General features: G+C 45.9%; 1 protein-coding gene across 1 annotated transcript in view; it reads left to right on the plus strand.

The window, feature by feature from the left end:
* Positions 1-565: 565 nt before the first annotated feature.
* Positions 566-24,965, plus strand: part of amot (angiomotin) — a 28,729-nt gene continuing 4,329 nt past the window's right edge. The window contains exons 1-11 of the mRNA XM_030793191.1: positions 566-653; positions 970-1,020; positions 14,281-14,424; positions 15,188-15,261; positions 15,555-15,615; positions 16,558-17,596; positions 18,630-19,119; positions 19,718-19,862; positions 22,555-22,647; positions 23,057-23,202; positions 24,624-24,773. Of these exons, the coding sequence (XP_030649051.1) occupies positions 566-653; positions 970-1,020; positions 14,281-14,424; positions 15,188-15,261; positions 15,555-15,615; positions 16,558-17,596; positions 18,630-19,119; positions 19,718-19,862; positions 22,555-22,647; positions 23,057-23,202; positions 24,624-24,773 (2,481 nt within the window). The remainder of the gene's footprint in view (positions 654-969; positions 1,021-14,280; positions 14,425-15,187; positions 15,262-15,554; positions 15,616-16,557; positions 17,597-18,629; positions 19,120-19,717; positions 19,863-22,554; positions 22,648-23,056; positions 23,203-24,623; positions 24,774-24,965) is intronic.

The following is a 24,965-nucleotide window of genomic DNA, read 5'->3' on the forward strand; positions in this document are numbered from 1 at the left end:
CCGCTGATACTACAGAGGTGAGGACAGTTTGGCTGAAGTTTTCCCTTGTTTGAGGCCAAAGGTAGCCGTCTACCGCCACCTGGACGCATGGGCACAATGGGCTTCCGTTGTGCTCGTGCCGGGCAAGTTAGCTGTTCAGTTCTGCGCCGGAGTCCATAAAGTTTTTTTTCTCTTTAAACTGTCAAGTATTTTTTAAGAAACATTTTCATTTTTTCGCTACGTCTTTGTGTACCCGTTCACGTGGCCATCTTTTAAACATCGCTTGTTAACATATGTTAACTTAACGTTACGTGAAATATGAAATACATCAGACGTGAAAAGACGGCTAATGCAAAAGCAATTATCATTCAAACGCAACATATCACACTTGAGGGACGTGTTGACAAATGGAGAACAACGGACTGACTGGGTGGTTAGCTCCGTTTTAACATGTATATTGAGTTAAGATTTACAAAGAACAAACTTTTATAGAGGTAACGGCAAGCTTTCACAAGAGTTCTGAATGCCTTCTAAAGGGGCGAATGATGCCAGTAACGTTTGTGACTGGAGGAACACGAGAGGAGCCATGATCGCTGTTGAGGAGTGGAGTCCAGAAGAGGTTTCTGTATGGATGAGGCATATTGGATTTCCACAGTATGCCCAGACCTTTTTAGGTGAGAGACCGTTAAAATGGCATATCTGCCGGAAGAGTTGAATCACTCAAAGACCATAACTATTGTATGATTCATTAGAAACCGTTATAGTTGAATTTCTTTAAGCTGCAGGCTACATTTTCAGTGCTCAGTAGCACCACTGAATATTTTATTAGTAGTTATCATCACCACAAGGGGGCGCTCGATAACAGTGTAAAAGAAAAGACAAAAGGTAGTACGAAAAAGCAGGCCATTTTTACTGGATTTTTCTTTTTCTACAAAGTTTTGCGTGTCAAAGATTATGAGGGCAATTCGAATGTTTTTTATGTCTCCACAGAAAATTCAGTGTCCGGACTGGACCTTCTGGAGCTAAGCGATTCCCTTTTGGGTGAGTACAGTGGTTTATTTGTAGGCATACTTAAAATGATCAAAAGAGTCCATTCATGTAGAGATATTTATTTTTAGAAGTTGACTCTAGTGTAATTCAGGAAAGGAGTGTTCTCCCTGCCCGGGCACCAATGACCCAGAGAGAGAGAGAGAGATTGTGTGTGTGTGTGTGTGTCAGAGAGGGAGAGAGATTTTGTGTGTCAGAGACAGAGAGAGAATACCCTCTGTTCACTGATTTGAGGAAAATGGCTTTACCACATGGCAGAGGGGTTTACTTGTCTGTCTGAACCCGTCTATTCTTTAGGGAAGGGCTCATTCAAACACAGTTCCACATCTGTGTGTGTTCCACCTGCTTGCATGGATGTATTGGCTTCAAAAGCTATCTCTTCATTACTGCTGATAGAATCTAAATGATTCGTTGAGATTTTAAATTTGACCGTATGAACTTTGGTAAAACTGTTATACATTATATGTATAATGTATGACCCAGACAGCTGTTGACCGTGGTGAGCATAGATTTAAATTTTCCTCCTGGGATCGCGCTTGGATGTCAAATTTGACCGTTCGAGCGTTTGTCTACTGTCACAAACGGAAGAAGTTCGCTGAAAATTAAATTGTACTAAACTTGGTTGTACTTTATTGGAGGAATGCCATACCTCACCTGCAATGCCAGGTGGTAGATGAGAGGGGAAAAGTTAACTACTTAAGGCATCATTAAAAAAATTTCAACCCCCAGTTTACAGTAACCATAAAACGTAACTTCCTCAAAACCAGAGTGAGAATTTTTATGTCTTTTTGTTTGAGACCTCGTTTGACGTCCTGTGTATCGCTTATTCGTTCTAATGTTTTGATATGGTAGTTATTTAAACGCGGATTTTGCGGCTGATGTAGATGTGACATTGTGCTGTCGTAATCACGTGGTGTGTTGGGGACTGACATTGCAAAAAAAAGACCAGATTTACCTCTGTTTGGTCAAATTTAAATGCTGAGTTAGTATCTATGGTCGCGCGGAGTCGTACGGGCAACACGGGTTGCGACGTAACGCTGACAGGCCCGATAGATTGAGGCAGATTTGGGGGGTAAGGACCGAACCCCAAACAGACAAAAGCCTTTTGTCTTTTTTCTTTCTTTCTTTCTTTTTTTTTTTTTTTAATTCAAGGCTTGAGCGACGTTCCCAAGAACCAACAAAAAAGGCCAGGGTATTTGGCGAGCTGCCTGAGAAGGAGGGACCTCCACTTAAGAAAAAAAGGGAAAAAAACTTTGGACTCCCTTAAACTTTCTTGTAAGAGGGCTGGGGGTCGTACTCTGACCGGCTGCAAGATGATTTTGCTGCTGCTGCGACTTTGCGGTTTGTGAGAAGGGGGCAGTCCTTCATGCATTCTCCTCATAGCGCGATCTAGTGGAAAAGAGATTCCAAAAGTTTTGAACAACCAAAAAAAAAAAAAAGTTGAAACGGGACGAGAAGAATGCAGAATTTGAGGAGAAAATTGGAGGTATACAGTCGAAAGACCCCTGATTAAATTGAGTCGGATTTAACTTTTTAACTTTTTTTTTTTTTTGCGTGTGTGGAGTCCAATCTTACGAGCAGGAGTTTACCCTGATGCGTTTTTGGTGAACTTAAAATCTATGGAAGCGTATAAGCGGCGCCAGCTTAGAGGAATCAGAAAGCGGAACCTGGTGCTCAAGTTTGCCTGAAGATAAACAAACCCACAGAGGCGAGGTAACTGAAATATTTTAATGTGATATAGATCTTTACGTCCAGGTTATCGAGAGTAATTATTTATGAAAGACATACACAGTTAGGCCTAATAATATCCTTATAAAAGTATGCATAGCGAAGTTTCACTCTTTTCTTGAGACCTACACTGAAACCATGCGTTGTCCGTGATTTCATTGCCGTTATCTGGTTCAGACGACAGTGCGGTTTCTTGACAGTATAAATAACCGATAATATCATCGGTGTTTTTTTTGTTTTGTTTTGTTTTTTAATCAGGCATCATTAAAGTTGGCTCTAACTACCGTGATGCGACTCTAAGTGAATGGAGTCCATCACACAAAACTTGCCCGGTGAACGTTACTGTATCCAAACACGCCGTTACAGCAGTTGTCACAACAACCTATCGATATATGACGTGACCTAGATACTACGCTGTGGACCGTTAATCGGCTGTTGGAGCAATATTATCATAATGTAAAATAATCTTCTAGAAGTCTCTTATGTTTCTTCTGTGACCATACAGCATGATTATGCATGTTACGGAGTGTCTAACAGTACATCAACGGGTTCCACCGTCTAATCAAACATAAAGGCTTCTAGCATGTTGGACAGATAACTAACGAACTGTATTTTGTGAAGAAACTGAATTCTTTCGACCAGAGAGTCCAGACAGAGTCTCTTTTCCCCCTCCCCTGCCCCAAGTACTGTAGTTGTGTTGTGCAGCGTTGAGTCACTGGTCTTTTGGAGGGATTTTTTCGTGTTGAATGATTAACCAGTGGGTTGCGGAGAGAAGAGAGAATCAATGGTTGGAGAGCTGGCTGACTGATGTCACTCTGCCTGTGTGAGGAGTGTCACTGTGGAGGAGCAATGGAGGAGGAGGAGGAGGAGCAGGGTAGACATGCATCGTTACATGAGTCAGGAATGTAGTCATGTGCTATTGGAAATCAAAGCCAGAGCCAAAGTTACAGAGGAGCATAACGCAGCAACCCCTTCAGAATTCCTCTTTAATCGGTGAAACTAATGAATCTTCATTTCCTAACCGTTCCAGTCAACGAGATATTCAACTGCTCTGTAATGGTTTCGTTGAAGGCTTTGAATGAACTTTTTCTCTCTCTCTCTCTCTCTCTCTCTCTCTCTCTTTAAAGCTTGGACCTTGTTTTGAATGTAGTTAGATTTTATTGACTCGGTGTCCCTTGAGAGGTTGCTAGGGTAGCCATGGAGAATATTCCAAGAAATGTTCTTACTAGCACAATTAAAAGTTACCCACAGTTTTAGGAGCTGGATATAGAACAGTTGGACACTCTCTCTCTCTCTCTCTCTCTCTCTCTCTCTCTTTCTCTCTCTCTCTCCTCCTGTCAGCAGAAGAGTGCAGAGAGAGAGAGAGGGAGAGTTGGACTTTTGTTTAGTTTGTAGAGGTAGTGAAGGTTTGCCAGAAAAGTGCCTTGCCACACTGACTCACAGAGCTGGAATGTCGCTGACTGCTCACTCTTTCTCTTCTCTGTTTCTGCTCTCTCGCCCCCCCCTCTCTCTCTCTCACTCCCTCTCCCCCCCCACTCTCTCTCTCTCTCTCACTCCCCCCCCCCCCCACTCTCTCTCTCTCTCTCACTCCCCCCCCCACTCTCCCTCTCTCATTCCCTCTCCCCCCCCCACTCTCTCTCTCTCACTCTCACCCCCCCACTCTCTCTCTGTCTCTCATTTACATGCGCTCTCTCCCTCCATCTTTCTTTCCATCTCTCTCTCTCCCTCTTCTCCCTCTACCTCTGAGAGAGGCCAAGGTTTTGCCTGCTGACTCAGCCAAGAAGTCACACAAATGCTTTTTTTTTTTTTTTCCACTGAAGCCTAATGTGACTCCAGACCCTGTTCACTCTATTGAAGTTTCACAACAAGGCATGTGGATGAGTGGGGACGCTTTCAGATCCAGACCAAATCTTTTACAGAGAACGCCCCCGGCCCCGGCCCCGGCCCCAAACCATAGTCTGTCAGCCTTTCGATTTTTATTTTGCTCCAATTTACAGTAAATCTGGATCTTTCAGGATGTGATATCCTTAACTTTATACACTAAGCTTTGGCTCAGATGCAGTACCTCCAAGTCTGTCATCTGCAGTGGCACCAGGAAGCATACCATCTCCTCCAAAACTATTATTATCATTGTTATTATTATTATTATTATTACCCATAATGTTGGTTTGTTCTTCCAAATGAGCCCTGTTGTAGATTCATACAGATGTGACTGTTACAACTACTCATAACTAAAGAAGATGATTGACTTGGTCATTTTACAGCTGATGGAGATCCAAAGCCATCTGCTCCGCATCAGACCTGATGCTGATATTATCTGACACACTCTCACTGTACCTCTGCTAGCCCATGTATTATAACTGCTGAATGGCTTCTCACCACCCAATCAGAGAGAGAACCAGAGTGGTATGAATGGTATATGATGCCATATGTATAATGTTCAGGGTGGTTTTGTAACTTAAAACTTAACTGACTCACTTCTCAACCCAAACCCCCCCCCCCCCCCCCTTCACCCCCACCCCAACTGACTCACTTCTCAACCCCCCCCCCCCCCCCAACCCTCAGCCTCCTGGGGGAATTATTCTCTCGCATTTCTTCTGAGGAATTCTTTGACGTAGAATGGAGCTTTTTGGCAGAGAGGGAGAGAGAGAAAATATGACCGAGAGAGAGAGAGAGGAATATGGAGAACAGGATGGTGTTATATTAGGATAGGTAAGTCAATGCTCCTGGAAGAGTCACCTGGAGTACTGGTTTCTGTCCTCCTGTCGGGGAAACAGACAGACAGACAGACAAACGGACGGATACCTCGTTACGGTGGAATGTGTGACCGTGTGAACTGGGCGGGACCGTGTCTCACCTCAGAACACTCATCAGGTCTCGGAATCCGATGTGTCACTCCACGATATTTAGGATCATCCGTTGCTTCTAGACAATGACGCCGTCATAGGTGGCCCAAATTAAGCACGCCTCCCCCCCACACCAGGCATTGTTTTCAAGCTCCTCTTGTAGATGTGTTGTTTCGTGTTTTTGGAGTTGTTTGTGTGCGAGTCTGAGGACTTTTTCCTGTAATGACGAGCATACGGAAATTTTACTCTGGAGACAGGATTTTTGTGAGGGGAAATTTTGATTACATTCGTCTCATACCTCGTGTAACGGCCAATCAGAACTCGCCGGACGGCATGCCATTCCCAAAAGGCGAAGTCCTCTGAACTTAAAAACCGTCAGGTATCCTTTGGCTCTCGTCTCTTTCTTCCTCGTCTGGCCTGTCACACCGGTGAGTGTGCAGGTTCTGGAATGAGAACACACACATTCTTTTTTTTTTCTTTTCTTTTCTTTTCTTTTCTTTTTTTTCCCTTCCCTTCCCTGTTGGAACGCTTTTTTTGTACAAGCAATTAAACGTTATCAGCTTTTGCCGAGTCACTCCCCAAAACCTTCATCGTACAAAAGCTACGACTTTTCTTTTCTTCTTCTTCTTCTTCTTCTTCTTCTTTTTTTTTTTGTTTTTTTTTTGTTTTCGCAGATATGGATCTGCTCTGACAAATCAGCACAACTCACTTTTTCTTTTTTCTTTTTCTTTTCTTTTTTTTTCCCCTCCTCCTCCTCCTCCTCCTTCTCCACTTTATACAAAGAAGCAATAAATTGGAGCAGGGCCTTCAGTGACAGAGACGAAATGTCCTTCTCATCTCACCACCACATGCTTTCCATTACCGCCTGGATTGGGGGGGGGGGGGGGGGGGGGGACTAAGTAACTGTTTCTGAATGCTTGGGCCTGTATCAGGGGGCTCGTGTGGGGGGGATGAGGGGGGAGCGGGTGAGAGGTGTGGGGGGGGAGGGGGTGACCACATTAGAGAAACTTTGCAGGAGTAGGCGAGAAGAGGAGAAGAAAAGAGAAGTGACTGCGAGTGTGTGTGTGTGCGTGTGTGTGTGTGCGTGTGTGTGTGTGCGTGTGTGTGCGTGTGTGTGCGTGTGTGTGTGTGTGTGTGTGTGTGTGTGTGTGTGTGTGTGTGTGTGTGTTTGTGTCTTATGTTAGGCAGCACTGGAGGTTGCAGGTTTTGCAATCCAGCAGGGTCACCTCAGTGACCTGGATCTTTCCTCCGGCATCTGACTCCGCACATCTGCATTCAAAATCTCCTCATTTTACCCACGGTTAAGAGCTGCTTTGGGTCTGATAATGTGGGTTTTCTCTCAAGAGGATAGACGGAGAGAGGGAGAAAATTTGACAATGCACCTTTATATCTGGGTCAAATGAAGAATGACCGGGGGGGGGGGGGTTTGTTTGTTTTTTGTGACTATGCATATCCAAGCTGAAGTGAAGCCCGTTTTCATTTCTCTAAATGTTGAATGGGGTGTTTTTGGTTTTGGCCTGAATGTCTTTCTCTGCTGTCTCTCTCTCTCTCTCTCTCTCTATTTAAGTTCTCAGTAGAACCTTTGGCATGTTTAATGGTACACAAGTTCCCCTGTACTTAATCACAACACCTGTCAAATATAGTTGACAAGGAAGGAAGGTCGACTTTTTTTTTTGTTTGTTTGGTTTTCGGAGGAACAGAGGAGCAGTGAACATGGAAAAAGACAGAGAGAGAGAGAGAGAGAAAGCAAGAGCACAGAGCAGATGTGTATGACTTTCTTGGCCTAGTTTTTTTTTTTTTCCTCAGTCTCCCAGTGTGAGAATCTCCTCGGGTCCTGTTGGCCCTGGTCAGTCACGGCCAGTCAGGCGAAGCTGTTCTTTACGCACACTCTTCCCTAAATCTCCACTACACAACTCCACATCTCTCCCCCCATGTCCTCCACATCTCTCCCCCCATGTCCTCCACATCTCTCCCCCCGTGTCCTCCACATCTCTCCCCCCGCGTCCTCCACATCTCTCCCCCCGCGTCCTCCACATCTCTCCCCCTGCGTCCTCCACATCTCTCCCCCTGCATCCTCCACATCTCTCCTTCCGTGTCCTCCACATCTCTCCCTCTGTGTCCTCCTCATCTCTCCCTCTGTGTCCTCCTCATCTCTCCCCCTGTGTCCTCCACATCTCTCCCCCCCGTGTCCTCCACATCTCTCCCCCCGTGTCCTCCTCATCTCTCCCCCCGTGTCCTCCTCATTTCTCCCCCCCGTGTCCTCCTCATCTCTCCCTCTGTGTCCTCATCATCTCTCCCCATGTGTCCCCCACATCTCTCCCTCTGTGTCCTCCATATCTCTCTCCCACCAAGTGCTCCTAACTCTGCACCTCCCACTCTTTGTGCACTCTGCTGCACCAGACCTCTCACTCTCCACTCACTCCCTGTTCTTTATACCAGACCTCTCACTCTCCACTCACTCCCTGTTCTTTATGCCAGACCTCTCTGGGCTGGAATGTTGCATTTCCTGCTCTTTATGCCATGTGTTTCTCAGTTTGCCCCTTTGTGTACACACACACACACACTCTCTCTCTCTCATTATATCTCTGTCTCTTTCTCTCTCTGTCTCTCTTTTCTTTCTCTGAGTGTAATCTGATTATCATTGAGAAAACTGCATTGACGTGGTCCGCTCTGTTAGTCCATTGTATTGTCCTTTCATTCCTTGTCTCAGTTTCTTTCTTTCTTTCTTTCTTTCTTTCTTTCTTACTCCTGCTCTCTCTTTCTCTCTCTCTCTCCATTTCTGCCGCATTTTTCATGTTAGCTCTTTTATCGTTCTTTTGACTAAAAAACATGTCTTTATCTCTCTGTCCTAGGTTCTGCATACACCACCCCTCCAGCCCTGTGTTTCTGCACCGCCAAAACAATATTAGCAGTGTTATTATGTCCTAATTCTCAGTGTTGAAGATCTTTCCGGAAGGCATTCATTTATATATTCTCCCCATTACATAAGCGGTGCTTGTGAAAGATGGTGTTGCTGTTTTGTGTGTTTGTGTGTGTGTGTGTGTGTGTGTGTGTGTGCGAGGGGGGAAGGGGTGATTCAGAGGGTTCTCTGAGGTCGTCCTTGCTCTCCTTCCCAGTGTCCTTGTGTTTTGTGTGTCAGGAGGTCGACCGGTCGAGACCTTTCTGGAATGTTCTCCTGCAGCTCTCGCACCACGTCTTGTTTGTTTGGCCTTTTTTTTTTTTCTTTTCTTTTTCCTCTTCCCTCTGCCGTCGTCGCTTGAGGCTAGCCCCATCATCCCGCTCTCTGAGAGAGAAAGGGAGGAGAGAGACAGAACAGAACAAAGCAGAAGAAAGCTCCTCTTGGTAGCTATCGGAGAGAGAGGGGTTTTGGAGGAAAAAGTTATCACATCCTCCCTCATGAGGTTACACTGTGTCTGAAAAGAGTGTGGAGCAAAAATCGGGCCGTACACGGATGAACGTTCTTGGTTCCTGTACTGGACTCTTACTCTGATTGGTTGGAACAGGAACCCGGGGAAAAGAACTCAGGTTGTCCCAGTGTGGTTCCGATCAGAGTTACATCTCTGCTACGGAACTGCCCGATTCACATCAGAGGTTAAACTTGTAATGTTTATAGAGGGAGAAAACATCTGATGTAACGGTACATTGAAACCCATTCTAACTCAAAAATAGCTCAACTAAGTTCAACCATCCAACTGTTTCTCAGTAGCACAGAGCCAACTCGCCAATTAGTGTACACACAGTGCTTATAGTTAGAACAGGTTGTGATTTATCAAGAGATTTTTCTCTGTAGCCTGATTTTAGAATCAGGTCTGTGTAGCTAGGTCTTTTGCCTAAATCATGCTGAGATACGATGTCGGGCTGATCCTGGGTCAGTTCGAGGTCTGGTCTGGAAATGACCTCAGAGTCAGGTGACGCTCATGTGTGGGGTGTGGGATGTTGGCACGGCAACAGTTAGCCAACACTTTGCCAGCACCGCGTTCCCACCGTGTTAGTGCCCTTTTACCAGAGCAAAAGGTGTGTGTGTGTGTGTGTGTGTGTGTGTGTGTGTGTGTGTGTGGATGCCTGGGAAAGTCGCACACATCAAGCAAATATTTACATAACCACGACTTTCATTCAGAACGCGCACCAGGCCAACGCAAAATCCAGAACCCAAACAGAGGCAAACAAAAGGGTCCAGGCAAGCAGGTTTTCTAAGGGTCTCAGAGGTTGTTTTTTTCCTCAGAATAAATGCCTTGTGGTGCTTGTTTTAGCTTTGAGATTTGTCCTGATGTCAATAAATCATTTAACTGTTAACCAGTTACCTGTATGTCACACGGACTGCTTGAGAGATCAGTCGAACAAAGCAGTAAAATGTGTTTTGAGCGGATCATAAAAATACGGTCGGAATGTCCCGTGCAAAGCCTCATTAAACATTTTTCTGTTTAGTCGTTTTATGTAAGTGATGCTTTGATTCGTATCAGCTGACTGTAGTGTTCAATGACACAATACTAACAATGGCCACTGTCATGTTAATGACTCTTTTTATAAGCGCAAATAAGGTGTGTGTGTATATAAGCAAATAGACTTCCACTACCAGCCTCTCTTTTTAGCTCATTTGATTTATTGTGTATTGAAACAAGTCAGGGATTTTCCCAGAGGAAGCCGGTCTCTCTCTCTCTCTCTCTCTCTCTCTCTCTCTCTCTCTTTCTTTCCTGTGACTCTCGGACATCCATTCTGGCACAGAGCTACCCAGACCTCTGGTAGCCCCCCCCCCCCCCCCCCCCCGCCATCCCCATCACTCTCTTCCTGCCCTGATATTGACTCTACAGTCATCGCTCTTTCGTTTTCTTTTTCTCCCTTTCTGTGTTTCTTACTGCAGGGCAAACCCTGGAAAACACCAGAGGCCCTCTGCATTAGGGGTTTTTTTTTTTTTCTTTTTTCTTTTCCTGTCTTTTTTTTTTTTTTGGGCTCTTGGCAGTATGGAGCCCTCTGCTTTGAGGAGTGGCCAGCGTCATGCGATTCAGGAGAAATCTGGAGCTGAGGCCACGCCCACCGATGCCAAGGCACCCCCGGGCGGATGTGTTTCCTATTGGAGTTCCGCAACCTGGTACCGGCCCTCGCCACGGTGAAATTTATGACGGGAAGCGGATTTAAAAACCTCACCGTCGTGTGTTCAGAGTGCAAAAACCTCCCAATCACTCCCAAAACGTTTCAGCTGCCCTGACTGCAGCCTATCAGTGTTTGACTGCTTCTTTGATACAGAACAGGTTCTTTTAGCGGGGAGATAGTTTTGATGGTTGCATGAACAGGTTGGTCTTGATTAGGGTAAATTGGATTTCTTTATTGTTTTGTTGGTCCTGATCCAGCTTGGCTGGGGACTGGAAGTCAGACTTATAAATCACTGAATCGTGAAGCTGGTGTTTTAGATAAACCTGGGGAGCTTTCTCTCTTTTTCTTTGGAAACTCTATTCATCTCAATTCATGAGCAGGTGGTGTGTTTACACACCTGGTTGAAACACTTAAGGTGGCATAAAAGTAAATGATATTTAAAGCAACGTTTTAAAAATAAACAGTCAGTAATACAGTCGGTAAACATGCTTTTCACCTGCAAGTGGCCGGACTGTGCAGTAAAGGAATATGTGATCATTTAAGGGTAAAAAAAAAAATATATATATATATATATATATATATTAAGATTTACACCGAGGGACAAAGACAATGTGCACACTGGTCCCTTTTCCCCACGGTGATAATGTCCCGTTTCGTTTACAAATTCAATTTGCACCCAGGTGGTTCTTTGGCCGGACGGACAAAGACCTGAACCACGTCCGGTCGCTGCCGTGTATTGCCACGGTACACACCAAAGCAGTTTGTCTGAGCGCAGCATGTGTGTATCTCTCACTCTCTTTAATTACACTTGTGTGTATACACGGGCGTTCTAACGGGGATTAACGCTGTGTTTAGAGTGTACTCTAATGGACGGGCCGTGGAGACGTCAGACAACGATGTCCTGTGGTTTCCCGCCTTTTTTGCCACGGTGCTGTAGTAGCGCTCTTAGCTGTCACACCGCCGGGCTCCGGGACGAGCGCTGATCACAGAGACGGTTAAACCGAACTGGAGCGAAGGGATTTTGTTTGCTTGTGTTTGAGCGTGTGAAGCGCGGAGGGAGAGCACCTCTTTGTGTCAGTGCCTGTGTCAGCAGTTCCCACAACGCTCAGGTATGAGGGTGTGTAGAAAACCTGCCGCTCGTTCTCTGTGTGTGTGTGTGTGTGTATGTGTGAGAGAGAGAGAGAGAGAGAGAGAGAGAGAGAGAAAGGGAAAAAAAGAGGGAAAAGAGCGTGAGTGCAAGAGGTGTTAGAACAGCACTCAGGTATCAGGGTGTGTGTGGTGTGAAGAGGCACCTGTTTGTGTATGAACATTCTTATTAGGGCTCAAATATGAGGGTGTGTGGAGAACCTGTCGCTCTGTGTGTGTGTGTGTGTGTGTGTGTGTGTGTGTGTGTGTGAGAGGGAGAGCAGTTATAACAGCACTAAGGTATGAGGGTGTGTTGGAAAATTTGGCTGGGGTCCAGGCTCACCTGTCTTCAGAACCACACCTGAAGGCTTGTGTCAGGGAGAGGAGGAGACACCTATTACCAAAACTCAGCAGAAACAGATGAGAGCAAGAGCAGGGCATTACGCGCGTTCTTCGTACTCAAATCTACAACAAAGACACTTGAAACCAAGGAGCGGGTTCTGGAATTTCATTGGAGTAGCCTTCGACAGTCTCGCTGAGAAAACTTGAAATCTGTGAGTTCAATTTCGTCCTACATTGTCATCTCCTTTTGTTTTCATTCGTTTGGCTTGTCTGAATCCGTGGGCGACGACGGTAGCAGTTTCATCTAAACGACGAATGTTCGGTCAACGGGATAAACCAGGCAGCTGGAAAGTAAATCCAACGGCTGCCCCCGAAAACCGTTCACCGCCCGCTTTTGAGACAAAACGATTTCTGTTCCACGTCAGGAAACAAGCCTCGCATTCCGCACAACCTGGTCGTATATACACGCTGTGAGTGTAGAATAGATGGGGTGACTCTCCAAGTGCTTCAGATAAACAGTCTTTCATTTTTGTCATTCTCCGTCGGCAGAGCTGACACTCTCCATGCGCCCCCCCCCCCCCCCTCCCCGGTCGCTAATACGGGAACTGTCAGCACGGCGTGTCGCTAACAGAACCACGACGGAACTCTGATGTCAGATGCCTTTCTGGGGAAAAGCGGGAACGGGAGACCTATCCAAGAGGACGTTTGGGAATGTCAGATTCCGCGAAATTCACTTTGGAATGCTCGCCCTGGTCACTGTGTAAACTGTTTATCTGAACCCGTCAAGGAACTGAATGTTTCAGATGTCAGTCAGTTGAAGTGTTTGTGTGTGTGTGTGTGTGTGTGTGTGTGTGTCGGGGGCGGGGGGCGTTTGAGAACGTTTTGGGCTTTGTTTCGGGGAGGAGGGAGGGAGGACTAAATCTTGTGATATTTGATTCGGACTTGTGTTTGTGTGTGTGTGTGTGTTTGTGTGTGTGTGTTTGTATGTGTGTGTGTTTGTGTGTGTGTGGAGGGGCGAGGAGGGTGTATGTGCTGTCCTTTAAAAATTAATAGAGGGAAGTGTGACCCACCTAATTGACCCACCTGTTTTTTTTGATGTTGTGATTGGGCATTTGATGATACTGAGCTGAGCCCGTGTTTCACTGTCTATAGTAAACAGCGTAGTAATTTACTGTACAAACTTATTATGGACGTATTAGGTAAAGTGATGGATGATCTTGTTCCTTTTTCAACACTTACTGACCTACTTACTGACTCAGGTTTTTATTTCATCTCAAAAACGATACACAGATTCATAAACAAGGAAAGAGGGAGAGAAATGATTTTATCATATACCATTTTTTATCGCACTAATGTTTTGCTTGTCTAAGATTACCGTTGTTTGAAAGAATGGGAGATATTGTTATTTCTAAAACGTCCACGTGTTCCTGCATATCCACGTTCACACACTGTTTGACCCCTCTCTGACTCTGGCTAAAATATTATTGTTTCAGACGGGGGGGTTGGGGTGGGGGTGGGGGTGGGGGGGGGGGGCGTTCCTAATGTTCGTGAGAGGGAATTTTTGCTCTGTTTTAGTTTCAGGCAGCTGATGTTCCCTGGAGTAATCCCATATTCCCACTCTGGTCATCCTCACATCCTGTGTATGATTTTTAGCCCAAATGGATATGCTCTGTTTCTGCTCTCTGTCCTTCAGAGACACTGATCCTGGACCAGTTGATACATATTAACCTCCAACCATTGCTCAAAACTAAAACATAACACTACACACGCTGACCCTAGACCGGCAGATTAAGATTCAATCCCTGGTAACTTGTAACAACCAAGCTTTGCTTATAAAGGGAGCAAAGACAAAGACAAGACTAATGAGGCACTGCTACCAGGCTGTCTTTTCCAATAAGGCACCTTTCTGCATTTTAATTTTTACTTTCTTTTATGATTTTTGGTTGATATTTTCAGTATGAGGAAGCCGAGCGGAGTCCCTTCACGTTTCGCATTCCTGACCCCCCCCCCCCCCCCCCCCCCCCCCCCCCCCCCCCCCCCCCCCCCCCCCCCAAGTGGACCCCACCCCCATTGTTTTCCCTCTCTCTCTCTGTCTTTGCTGAGAGTGTTTCCTTTCCTGTTCCAGAGTGGCTGGGAGTCCGAGATCTCGGTCATCGCCTCAGCGTTTTCCACCGACTGGAGGAGCTTGTGGAGAACGCGTACCTCGGCCAGCAGCCTCACGATGACCAGCCGGTCGTGACGCGGGACGCCACGTACGCCAGCTACACAGGTAGGCCACAGGGACCACCGTCAAGACAGAGAGGGGGAGGGGTTCGAGGATAGAGCGGGTTCCGCATTAAGAGCACAGGACAGAGGGGAGACATGGCGGGAGGTGGGAAGGCGAAAAAGGAAGATCAAAAACTGCAGCGATAGCATTTCGGGCTTTTTTTTTTAAATCGTTTAATGAAAAAAGAGCATTTGTTAAGGTGTTAACTCCACGGATACATGTATCTACACCTAGTTGATGTAATACCCATCACATTCTACAGGACTATATACACACAGTTCAGATGTGTCTGATATGTCGTACGATGCGTAATAGATGACTCTGTTTAAGGGAATGTGTTCCACTCAGGAGGACTTCTCATTTAGCCAAATAACTTGACCTAGTAGTTGAGACTGTCCAATGGGAGAACAGCTCGGAAATTGCCCTGTTGTGCAGTGGTCAGTCATTGGCTCTGGCTGTCTGAGAAATCCTGCTTTGTGCGATATTCCAGATGACTGTGATTATGGCTTTCTGAGTTTTCTTTTTCTTTTTTTTTTTTCTTTTTTTCTTTGTTACATAACTAAACCAAAGGTCAGCAAAAAAGAACAACGCAACTAAAGGTCAAAAAAAGAACAGGATACTGACCATTGTCATTAACCATCCAACCATCCATCTTTAACATTTTTCATTCATTCATTCATTCATTCATTCATTCATTCGTTCTTTTTTTGTTGTTGTTGTTTTTCATTTATATCCGTCCATTTGTTCCCCAATGTCGTTTCAGTAGTTTGTTCAGAGGAGGGGGGGACAGTGAAAGAGAGAGAAGAGTTGTTGGAGGAGCAACAGGAAGAGGAAGTTAAAGTATGTTTTGGGAGGAGGGAGAGGGATTGAGTTCCTTTGTACCATGCATATTTCTCTCTCTCTCTCTCTCTCTCTCTCTTTGTTTCTCTCTCTCTCTCTCTCTCTGTGTCTCTCTCTCTCTGAGTCTCTGTCCCTCTCTCTCTCTTTCTTTCTCTCTCTCTGTCCCTCTCTCTCTCTCTGTCTCTCTCTCTTTGTTTCTCTCCCTGTTTGTTTTTAAAAGCAGATGTAGATGAACGGGGCCCCGTTCCTGTTTCACTGTACACATATTTATTCGTTTATTTATTTGTCTGCAGATGTTTCGGAAAAAAGCGTCATCCTCGCTGAGAATGGGGAGAATAACAGAAAGCAATAGATGTAATAACACTTCCATTTCACTCCATTTTCAGTAGACTGTGCATTAACCACGTAGACTGAAAACTGTATCCAGGGCCGTTAGCAGTAACCACTCCCTCCAAAATATTAACCACATTTTTTTTTTTTTTTTTTTTTTGACGGAAAGTTCATTAAAAGCCAAACTCTGGTGCGGGACCACCAGCGAGACTCTGTTTTTGATATTTTAAAATTACAATGACAATATTGTTTCAATTGGATGATCTAGTCATTGTTACCCTTAGCATAAAGTATTTAATCTGAACTTTTGAAACATTGAACTGACTGGAAGGAATGGTATTCTCCTAATGGCTTTGTGTGTCTTAACACTTCACTGTTATTCATTATGTTAGTTTTTAACATGTGTTAAATGAATTTGTTTCTATGGAAAGGACCTTACTGTAGCTTTGACCATTTTCAGTAATGGTATCTCTGAATCGGGCTAGCTACATGCATGTTGGCAATGAGATCAGTCAGTGGTTTGGGTGTCTAAGTGGGACTGGAATTACAATGTTCTATTGGTATGGCTTCAGCGCATTGACTCTGGGATTCAGCACTTCATAGAAGATTTTACCCTGACCTGGCTTGACTAGGGTTACATAATTGGCTTTAAACAATGCCTATGTTTTTTTTGTTTGTTTTTTTTTTAACTAAGCTGAATTCTACCCAGATGTCAACGTGTGAGGAGCATTGGGGAAAAGGTCACTTTGTTTGGGTCTGGACTTTGGGTCTGGGCATTTCATTCTTCTGAGCTCTTAAAGGAATAAGGGGAATTGTTTAATGTCACTTACTCATTTCTATTCATTGCTACTGTGCCGGCTTCCCATAAACACCCGCCTAGACGTTGACTGATGGTTTTATCAGTCTTGACTGACAGCAGGCTGAGTGCCACTCTTTTTTTCTTTTTTTTCTTTTTTTTATCAGCAGGGGCCGTGGACCGTGGCCGGAGCTCCTCCTTCCACGAGGTGGTCGGCGCACGGGAGCCAGAGATGAGGTCGGCGGCCTCTGTTTCCGAGGAGACGTCCGGCGGCGGAGGTGGAAGCGGCGGCAGCAGCACTGTGTTACAGCGCCTCCTACAGGAGCAGATGGGCCGCAACTACCTCGCCCTTCAGCAGCAGCAGCAGCAGCAGCAGCAACAACAACAACAACAACAACAACAGCAACTTCATCAGCAACAGCAATCTCAGCAACAGCAAGCACAGCAACAAGGGTACCCTGGTCCTGGGGGCCCTGTTGAGGATCATTCGATGGTTTCTCACATTGCACGTCAAGAGCCACAGGGCCAGGAGTTACAGGCGGACGGAGGGATGGAGAAGCAGCTAAATACTCGCGGAGGTGGCGGCGGGGGGTCTGGGGGGGGCACCGGACAGGGCGGGCCCTGTATTGGCGGCCAGGGCGGGTTGGGCCCTGAAGACTTGCCCACTTACGAGGAAGCCAAAGTCCAGTCGCAGTACTTCCGTGGGCAACCTCCCCCGCAACCCCAACTCCCTGCCTCAGTGGGCGCAGCTTTCTACGTGACTGGAGTAAGCAATTCCAAGGTGCGTCCTCCAGAGGGGAGAGCCACGGTGCAAAGGGTCAGCGGGGGGAAAGTGCATCAGGACGACGGGCTGAAAGACTTGAAACAGGGCCACGTGCGGTCCCTCAGCGAACGGCTGATGCAGCTGTCGTTGGCAACGAGCGGCGTCAAAGCCCACGCGCCAGTCACTAGCGCCCCACTCTCACCTCAGTTGCCTCCTCCGGGACCTCCAGGGGACTACTACAAACCTACAGGGCCACAACACAGGGGCCCTCCACCAGACTACCCTTTTAAAAGTATGGCCTCTCCACCCAGACAGCAGCAGCCAACGCAGCAACAGCACCAGGAGCCTGGGCATTACTTCTCTGACCACCGGGCAGCTGGGCCGCAGACCCGCAATGAGATGCCCCATGTGCGCTACCAGCCTCCACCCGAGTATGGCTCCTTCCGGTAAGTTTCCTCTTGGCTACTATAAAAAGCTCACTGTGTTAGCAGCCCATTAACTCTAGCTGAACGATAACACCTACCAGCACACTTGAATAGATAAGAGGAAAAATACAATCTACATGAGAAAACTCCAGTTGGGGCTGATGAGTTGCTCTAGTAGTTGATTATCAGCAGGACACGTTTCTGTTTTCAGTTTAGATTTCTGACAGTAGGTCTGTTTCAGAAACTGTTCTGAAATGACTTTGAATGGGTTTCTATCATTTGTGTCGTATGGCATCTTGTTTGGTTGGCTAAAATTAATAATGGTTGTCTAAATGAGAAAGCTATCAAAGCGGGGCACTGCTACATACACCCTTCCCGACGGTGCAGGGACATGTTGTCTGGGACAAAGCCTGTTTCACCTGTTCTCCTTGGATCTGTTCACAGCCAGTATGTGGCAAACACCAAAGAATGCAAAGAGAATTTTTAATGATCAACCGCTGCAAGCCACAACACGACAATATGACACTAAAGTTCCACAGAACAGGAATGTTTACCTTGTCTTGCAAAATCTTTTTTTTTTTTTTTTTGTTTTGTTTTGTTTTGTTTTATCAAAGGTCGGTCATGTGTCAAATGTAGGGCAGAGGTCACATGATTCCCAGTTGTTTTCCATGCTCCAATTTTTTACCAGTGAACAAACACAAAAGGTCTTGACTCTACTCTAACAGTAGTCTTAAGTCTTATGTACACACTACTGTTAGAAAACAGCGAAGGATACTCTCAATTTTGGTTTGGTTTATCCCTAACCAACTGAGTTGTTTTTCTGAGCATCCTCCTGTGAAACTCGCAAAATTCTACCCTACAACTTAAAGATGTGACAGTTTCTGTCCAACTTGCAGCATCAAACTTTCGTAATGTAAAGTCCTGGATCTGCTGTATTTGTGACTGATGAAAGCTTTGTTGAGCCACCGTTGTAAAAGGTTGTAGAGAACAGGTAGTGTACTTTATTTGACCTTGTGGCTGCACCGAAATGTGATCGGCTGTTCTGTCCTCACAGCTCCAGTAAGGATGGTTCCGGACACTCTCAGAGACCTGTCCATCAGCATAGCCCCACCTCTTCAGTCACTTCTGTGGGCTCTCTGTCCCGTGCTCAGTCCTCTGCTCTCAGCGCCATCCTAGCCTCCTCACACCCTCCCCTGCCCATGCCTCATCCAGCCGAGCCCCATTACCCCATGGGTCCCCGGGGCTCGCAAGGGCCAGGATCCCACCAGGGTGACCCTTACGGCCCTGGCCCCGGCCATCCACCCCCTCAACGTGGCCATGGCTTCCCCCATGACCCTTATGGATCGGCCCCCAGGGGTCTCCATGTGCACCATCCCCAAATGCAAGGTCCAGGGCAGCATTACCCGCACCCCCATTCTGTACAGGGCGATCCGTATGCCATGTTGGCACGCTCCCAACAGATGATTGACATGTTGACAGAGGAGAACCGCCGGCTCAAGCAGGACTTGGAAGTTTCCGGAGAGAAGGTCTCCAGGCTCCAGAAGGTAAGGAAAACCCTATGGAAGATCATCTGTTTTTTTAGCACTGAGCACGTGTATTTGACACTTTGTTATTAGCTCCAGTGGTCCCCTGTACCTTAGCACAGAGAAATCCCGGTATTATTAGAATTTAAAATTCATTTTCAGCAACAACAGTGGGAGTCAAAATGTAATGCCCAATAAAAAAAAAAACAAGCTTTTAGTATCGTGATGCATCGCACATGCATACAATAAGGTTTGCTCAAAGTAAGCTTTTTTCAATATACAGTTTCATGGTTGAAGTCCTGAGATGCACAACTGAGTGCCAGCACTGTAACTGTTAGCAGGCAGGCTTTAAAGTAGGGCTCCCTAAAGCCAGTGCCGAGGGGGCAAAGTTCTGCTGGTTCTCCAATCATTCCTTCTAGTTTTCTGATTGGCTTAGGAGTCAATGCACCTGTTTCACAGGTTTAAAAAAAAAAAAAAGCCATTTAACTATAAAATTAACAACAATCAATGGGACTGTGGCCTTCCAGAACTTGATGGGAGACCCTGCCATCAAGAGTCTCTAGCCTTGAAAGACAGTAGCTGAGCGAAGGGTAGTTCCTCACGTACCTCTCGTCTGCAGCTGGAGACAGAGATCCAGATGGTGTCTGAAGCCTACGAGAACCTCGCCAAGTCCTCCTCCAAGAGAGAAGCTCTGGAGAAAACCATGAGGAACAAGCTGGAACTGGAGGTGCGGCGGCTTCACGATTTCAACAGGGACCTACGAGGTGAGAACCTGGTCTGGTGGCTGAATCAAGATCTGAGGGTTTATTGAGGGACATCTGACAGAGCTTAATTTGGTGAACTTGGGCACGCCACTCGAGGATCCATAAAGCTGACGTTGCCTCGGCAGTGTTGGGCAGGATCTCAGTGAGGTTTTTGGGGGGGGGGGGTGGCTTAACACTGTTGGTCAGGATCTCAGTGAGGTTTTTGGGGGGGGGGGGTGGCTTAACACTGTTGGGCAGGATCTCAGTGAGGTTTTTGGGGGGGGGGGGGTGGCTTAACACTGTTGGGCAGGATCTCAGTGAGGTTTTTGGGGGGGGGGTGGCTTAACACTGTTGGGCAGGATCTCAGTGAGGTTTTTTGGGGGGGGGTGGCTTAACACTGTTGGGCAGGATCTCAGTGAGGTTTTTTTGGGGGGGGGGGGTGGCTTAACACTGTTGGGCAGGATCTCAGTGAGGGTTTTGGGGGGGGGGGGCGGCTTAACACTGCTGGTCAGGATCTTGGTGAGGTTCTTGGGGAGACAGTTGTGTAACGGCTGTTATGGCCACTTGCATAGTGTTGCCCAGATCCTTAACCAGTCACTGTTTCTTTGCTCAGAGATATCCATCCTGGAAGTACATCGATTTATGTCCAGACATTGGTGTCTCCAAACTCACATATAGATGTGAAGATATAGGGTCTGATAAGAATGTGGGGAGAAAGATCAGTGAATTTAGGGCAGTCTTGGATGACTGTAGAATGAAATGTAGAGGGGTGTGTTTCATCTTTTGGCTTTGCTGGGTGTACCTTTGTATCTGTTGCTGTGGTTTTGGCTTTGGTATATGTCTTGGACGTTAGAGGAAGGTATTGTGTTTCTCCCACAAGTAACAGGGGGCTGATGCGGTTCCCCACATTCAACAATTATACTTTTCAAGAGAAATTATTCTTTTTTTTTTTTTTTTTTTTTTAGACAAAGTAGTTTCTGTATTTTTAAGTAACTGAAGGCTAACCAAATTGTTTAATATTTACAGTCTTGAGGGAGTTCATGTGGTATCTTGTTCAGATATATTCTGTAAACCCCCTGATTGTTTTGCTGAACAAATGATAGCCCGACAGAGGAAAATACACAGGGTTTATGGCAGTTGATTGGCATTGCGTGTGTTAACTTGTGATCACATTCGAGCACACTCGCTCAGTGTTTCATGTGTTTCATTTGTCAAGCTTTAAACTAGCCAGAGTTTGGCCACCTCTGTATCTTTGCACTACAGTGTTCTTCAGTCCAGGAGAGAGGGGGGGGGGGGGACTGAATTTATGGCAGCGAGCCCAGACTTCAGGTCCACAGGGAGTTCTCAGAGTTTTATGGCAAAATGCAGGGAATTTTTTTTTCCTTTTTGCCTTCCTCTCTTCCTTTCTGTGTTTCTCATTCTTTAGGTTAAGCTGCCCTGTCCCAGGCCCACACACAAATCAAGTATAAGAGAGCATAAGAATGACATTCCTCTCTCCCTCTCTCTCTCTCTCTCTCTCTCTCTCTCACTCTCTCCCTCTCCCCCCTCTTCTTTCCAGTAAATTCACATCCTTGTCACTTTATCATTTGAAATGGAAGAAAGTTAAGCTAACAGGACTTAGTGTTGTGTTCTAGAGTATTCCTCATACAGCGTGCGAAGGTTTAACAGTTGAGTGAATTGTTATTTTAACGTTTTCTCTGACAAACATTTTGCCATTGCACAAAAAAAAAAAAAACCTAGCAAACTCGGCAAAAGAATGGTTCTTTTGTTAAGCCCAGTTTTTCTGGACTTAACAGCGTTAGTGAATTATGACTAGTGGTCTCACTGGGGGTTTTAAATTATTGTTTGATATTTGTTTGTTTTATTTGCTGAGCAACGGATCCCTGTGGCATTTTTTATGCGTGAAGAGCTCTCTGAAAGAATGAGGAATTTCTCTCTAAAGTAGCTGTTAAGAGTACTGTGCTACAGTTTCAAAAAAAAGAAAAAAAAAAAAAGAAAGAAAGAAAAAGAAAAGTTCGTACCAAGAAGCTGCGGGAGGAAATCAGAAACATTCTTGCATATACGGTTCCTTCTCTTTAAAGTAGGTCAGTATTGATGCTGTCAGCTTTGCAGTTTGGCTTGTGTGTGATAGCCAATAGACCTCAGGATTGGAACCCACTCCTGGATAAACATTTACAAATTACTTTTCTCTCCCAAAAATCCTCTTCATATCCCTCACACACTAGGCTAGGCACTCCTAACCCAACTGCCTTTTACACAGCTTCCTTTTAGAAATACTGTAAACACCAGGTGATATTTCAGGCACTGAATCTTAGAATTTTAGGGTTCTTTAAGTCCGATTCTCAGGGGTCTGGATTCCCGCTGGTTTTCGTGTTGAGCAAACAGCATGGTCTCTGACAAGCTGAAGAGTACACACACCTGTTTCCCCAGGGAAGAGTCCATCTCTGATCACAAAGTGGGGACCCCCCCCCTACCCCACCCACCTCCCAGGACCGCATCTGAGAAATCCTTGTTGTGAATGCGTTATGTTTACACTTGTGTGCGTTCATGTTCGAATGAATACCATACAGAACGTGGAGGAAGGGTTTTTTTTTTTATCTCCCGCTGCTTCGTTCTGGCTGAAATGCCTGGAGAGCGTATCTATTTAGGAACAGTGTGTTAACGTCGTCGTGGAAACGCTCTTTCCGTGTGTGTGTGTGTGTGTCTTTCTCAGAGAGGATGGAGACTGCCAACAAGCAGCTGGCAGCGAAAGAGTGCGAGGGGACGGAAGACAACCGGAAAACCATCTCCCAGCTTCTCGCTCAGAGTGAGTCCTGCAACAGGGAATCAGCGCACGGAAAAAAACACAAAACAAGACCTATAGGCTGCTGTGTCTCAAAACAAACCCCCACCCCCCCCAACATGGTGGTTCTTACTCGAACACAGTCTAGCAAAAAAAAAAATAAAAATGAGTATCCAAAAAAGATCCACTTTTAATTTAACTTGCAGCCATCGTAAGTGTCACGTCAGAATCGCACAGAGTCAGATCTCAGTGTCTTATGGTTCTTATTAATGGGAAGATTAATTGTTTACTGTGTCACTACTCTAAAATGTAACTCTAGATTTAGGGGTTGATGCATTCCACCAGCCTTGATAAGGATGCCCACATTTGCAACCTCAACTGGACATTTCATCGGTTGTCTTTTGTTTGTTTGTTTGTTTTTCCTCGGCTGTAGATAAAGAGACCCAGCGAGAGAAGGAGAAGCTTGAGATGGAACTCAACGCCCTCCGTTCGACCAATGAGGACCAGCGACGACACATCGAGATCCGCGACCAGGCCCTTAACAACGCTCAGGCCAAAGTCGTCAAACTAGAGGAAGAGGTGAGACAAAAACCGCCTCGCTTTCAATTCTAAGTAGTTTCTAATAGTTTCTAAGTCTATGTGTGTGTGTGTGTGTGTGTATGTGCTGGTGCCCCCTTGTGTCCAAACAACTTCTCCCAGGAAAGGGCCAGCCATAGCAAAGTCCTTGTGTATCAGGCATCTCAGGGTAACAGTGCTGACCTGCAATCAGTTTTCACACATGTATAGGATAATGAGAGGCCTATATGGGCTGACAGAAGCTGATCCTGGATCCGCACTCATACTCCGAGATACTTGATACATAGTTTGTCTTTGAGGGCATCACTAGAGAGCCTGGGTCTTAATTGAAGGTGTAGACTAAATAAGCAATTAGATGAAATAATATAGATTAAATCATTTTAATTTACATACGTTCTCTTAAATAAGAAAAGAGCCTTTCAGACAGGGTGTTCATATTTAAAAAGTCTTTGTCCCTGTTCTTGATCCGACATACCTGCACCATGTTAGGAATCCGTTGTTATCCTCTTATCATCCTTTTTTTTGTGCGTGGAGGAAAAGCAACAGTTGCATCAAAAAGAGTTTTTACCGTTTTGGTTTCACTCTCCTTTCCCCGCCTGGCTTTTCTTTTGAAGCCTTTTGCCATAAGCCTCCATCTCTGCCGTGCCGTTAAGGTCTTCACGCTCAAGCGAACAGCAGGTTGTGACCTCCTCAGAATCCGCAAAACTCGTGTAAAGCTTCTTACATTCTTACCAAAAAAAAAAAAAAAAAAGCACAGAGAAGGAGAGAAAACGAACCGCCTTTCATGTGGACAGAACTTAGTCTTTTTCCAAAAATGTGGACTCTTTGATCCCCACCACCCCCACCCCTTTCTCTTTCCCTCTTTCTGTGGTGGAGGTCTCCTGACTTGGCCCCACTTTGTCTACTGGCCTGTACTAAACAGGGTGCGGACCCTAACTTCCCAAAATCCTCTGCTCTCTGCGTTCCACTTTCTGTCCCCGCTCGACCACAAACGGCTGCTTGTTCCCCAAACAAAGGCTCTTGAGTTTGTGGCCTATGAAAGGGTTTGAAGATGACTGAATTCTTGGCTCCTCTGTCCCAACAGGAGCTACTGTATATTCTTCTCTCTCTCTCTCTCTCTCTCTCTCTCTCTCTCTCTCTCTCTCTCTCTCCATCTTTCATTCTCCTTTTAAATTGCTCCATTCAGTTTGGTGACAATTATAGCCAGCAGTGCACTGGTAGATTTTCAAAACACTGGTTGACTGAGGGGGTCGTTACATATGTTGCCACTGGACACAAGGAGGGTATTGTTAGAATGGGGCATGTAGTGGCAGAAGGCAAGAGGTCTCACCTGTCTGTGTGTGTGTGTCTGTGTCTGTGTGTGTGTGTGTCTGTCTGCCTGTGGTGGTCTGTGTGTCTGTGTGCGCGTGCGTGCGTGTGTGTAGCTGAAGAAGAAACAGGTCTATGTGGAGAAGGTGGAGCGGATGCAGCAGGCTCTGACCCAGCTGCAGGCTGCCTGCGAGAAGAGAGAGCAGTTGGAGCATAGACTACGCACTCGACTGGAGAGAGAACTGGAGTCCCTCCGCATGCAACAGGTAACACACACACAACACGCACACACACACACACACAGAGGGCCAGACTTCACACTCTCCTATAAAAAGATATCTGGACTTACTCAGTTTGAAAGCACACACACAGAGTGATACACTAACTGTAGACTGCTCCAGAGAGAGAGCTAACACATACACACTCACAACACACACACACACTCACTACACACTGAC

This window comes from Chanos chanos, chromosome 16 (assembly GCF_902362185.1).
Source record: "Chanos chanos chromosome 16, fChaCha1.1, whole genome shotgun sequence".
Classification (NCBI taxonomy): Eukaryota; Metazoa; Chordata; class Actinopteri; order Gonorynchiformes; family Chanidae; genus Chanos; species Chanos chanos.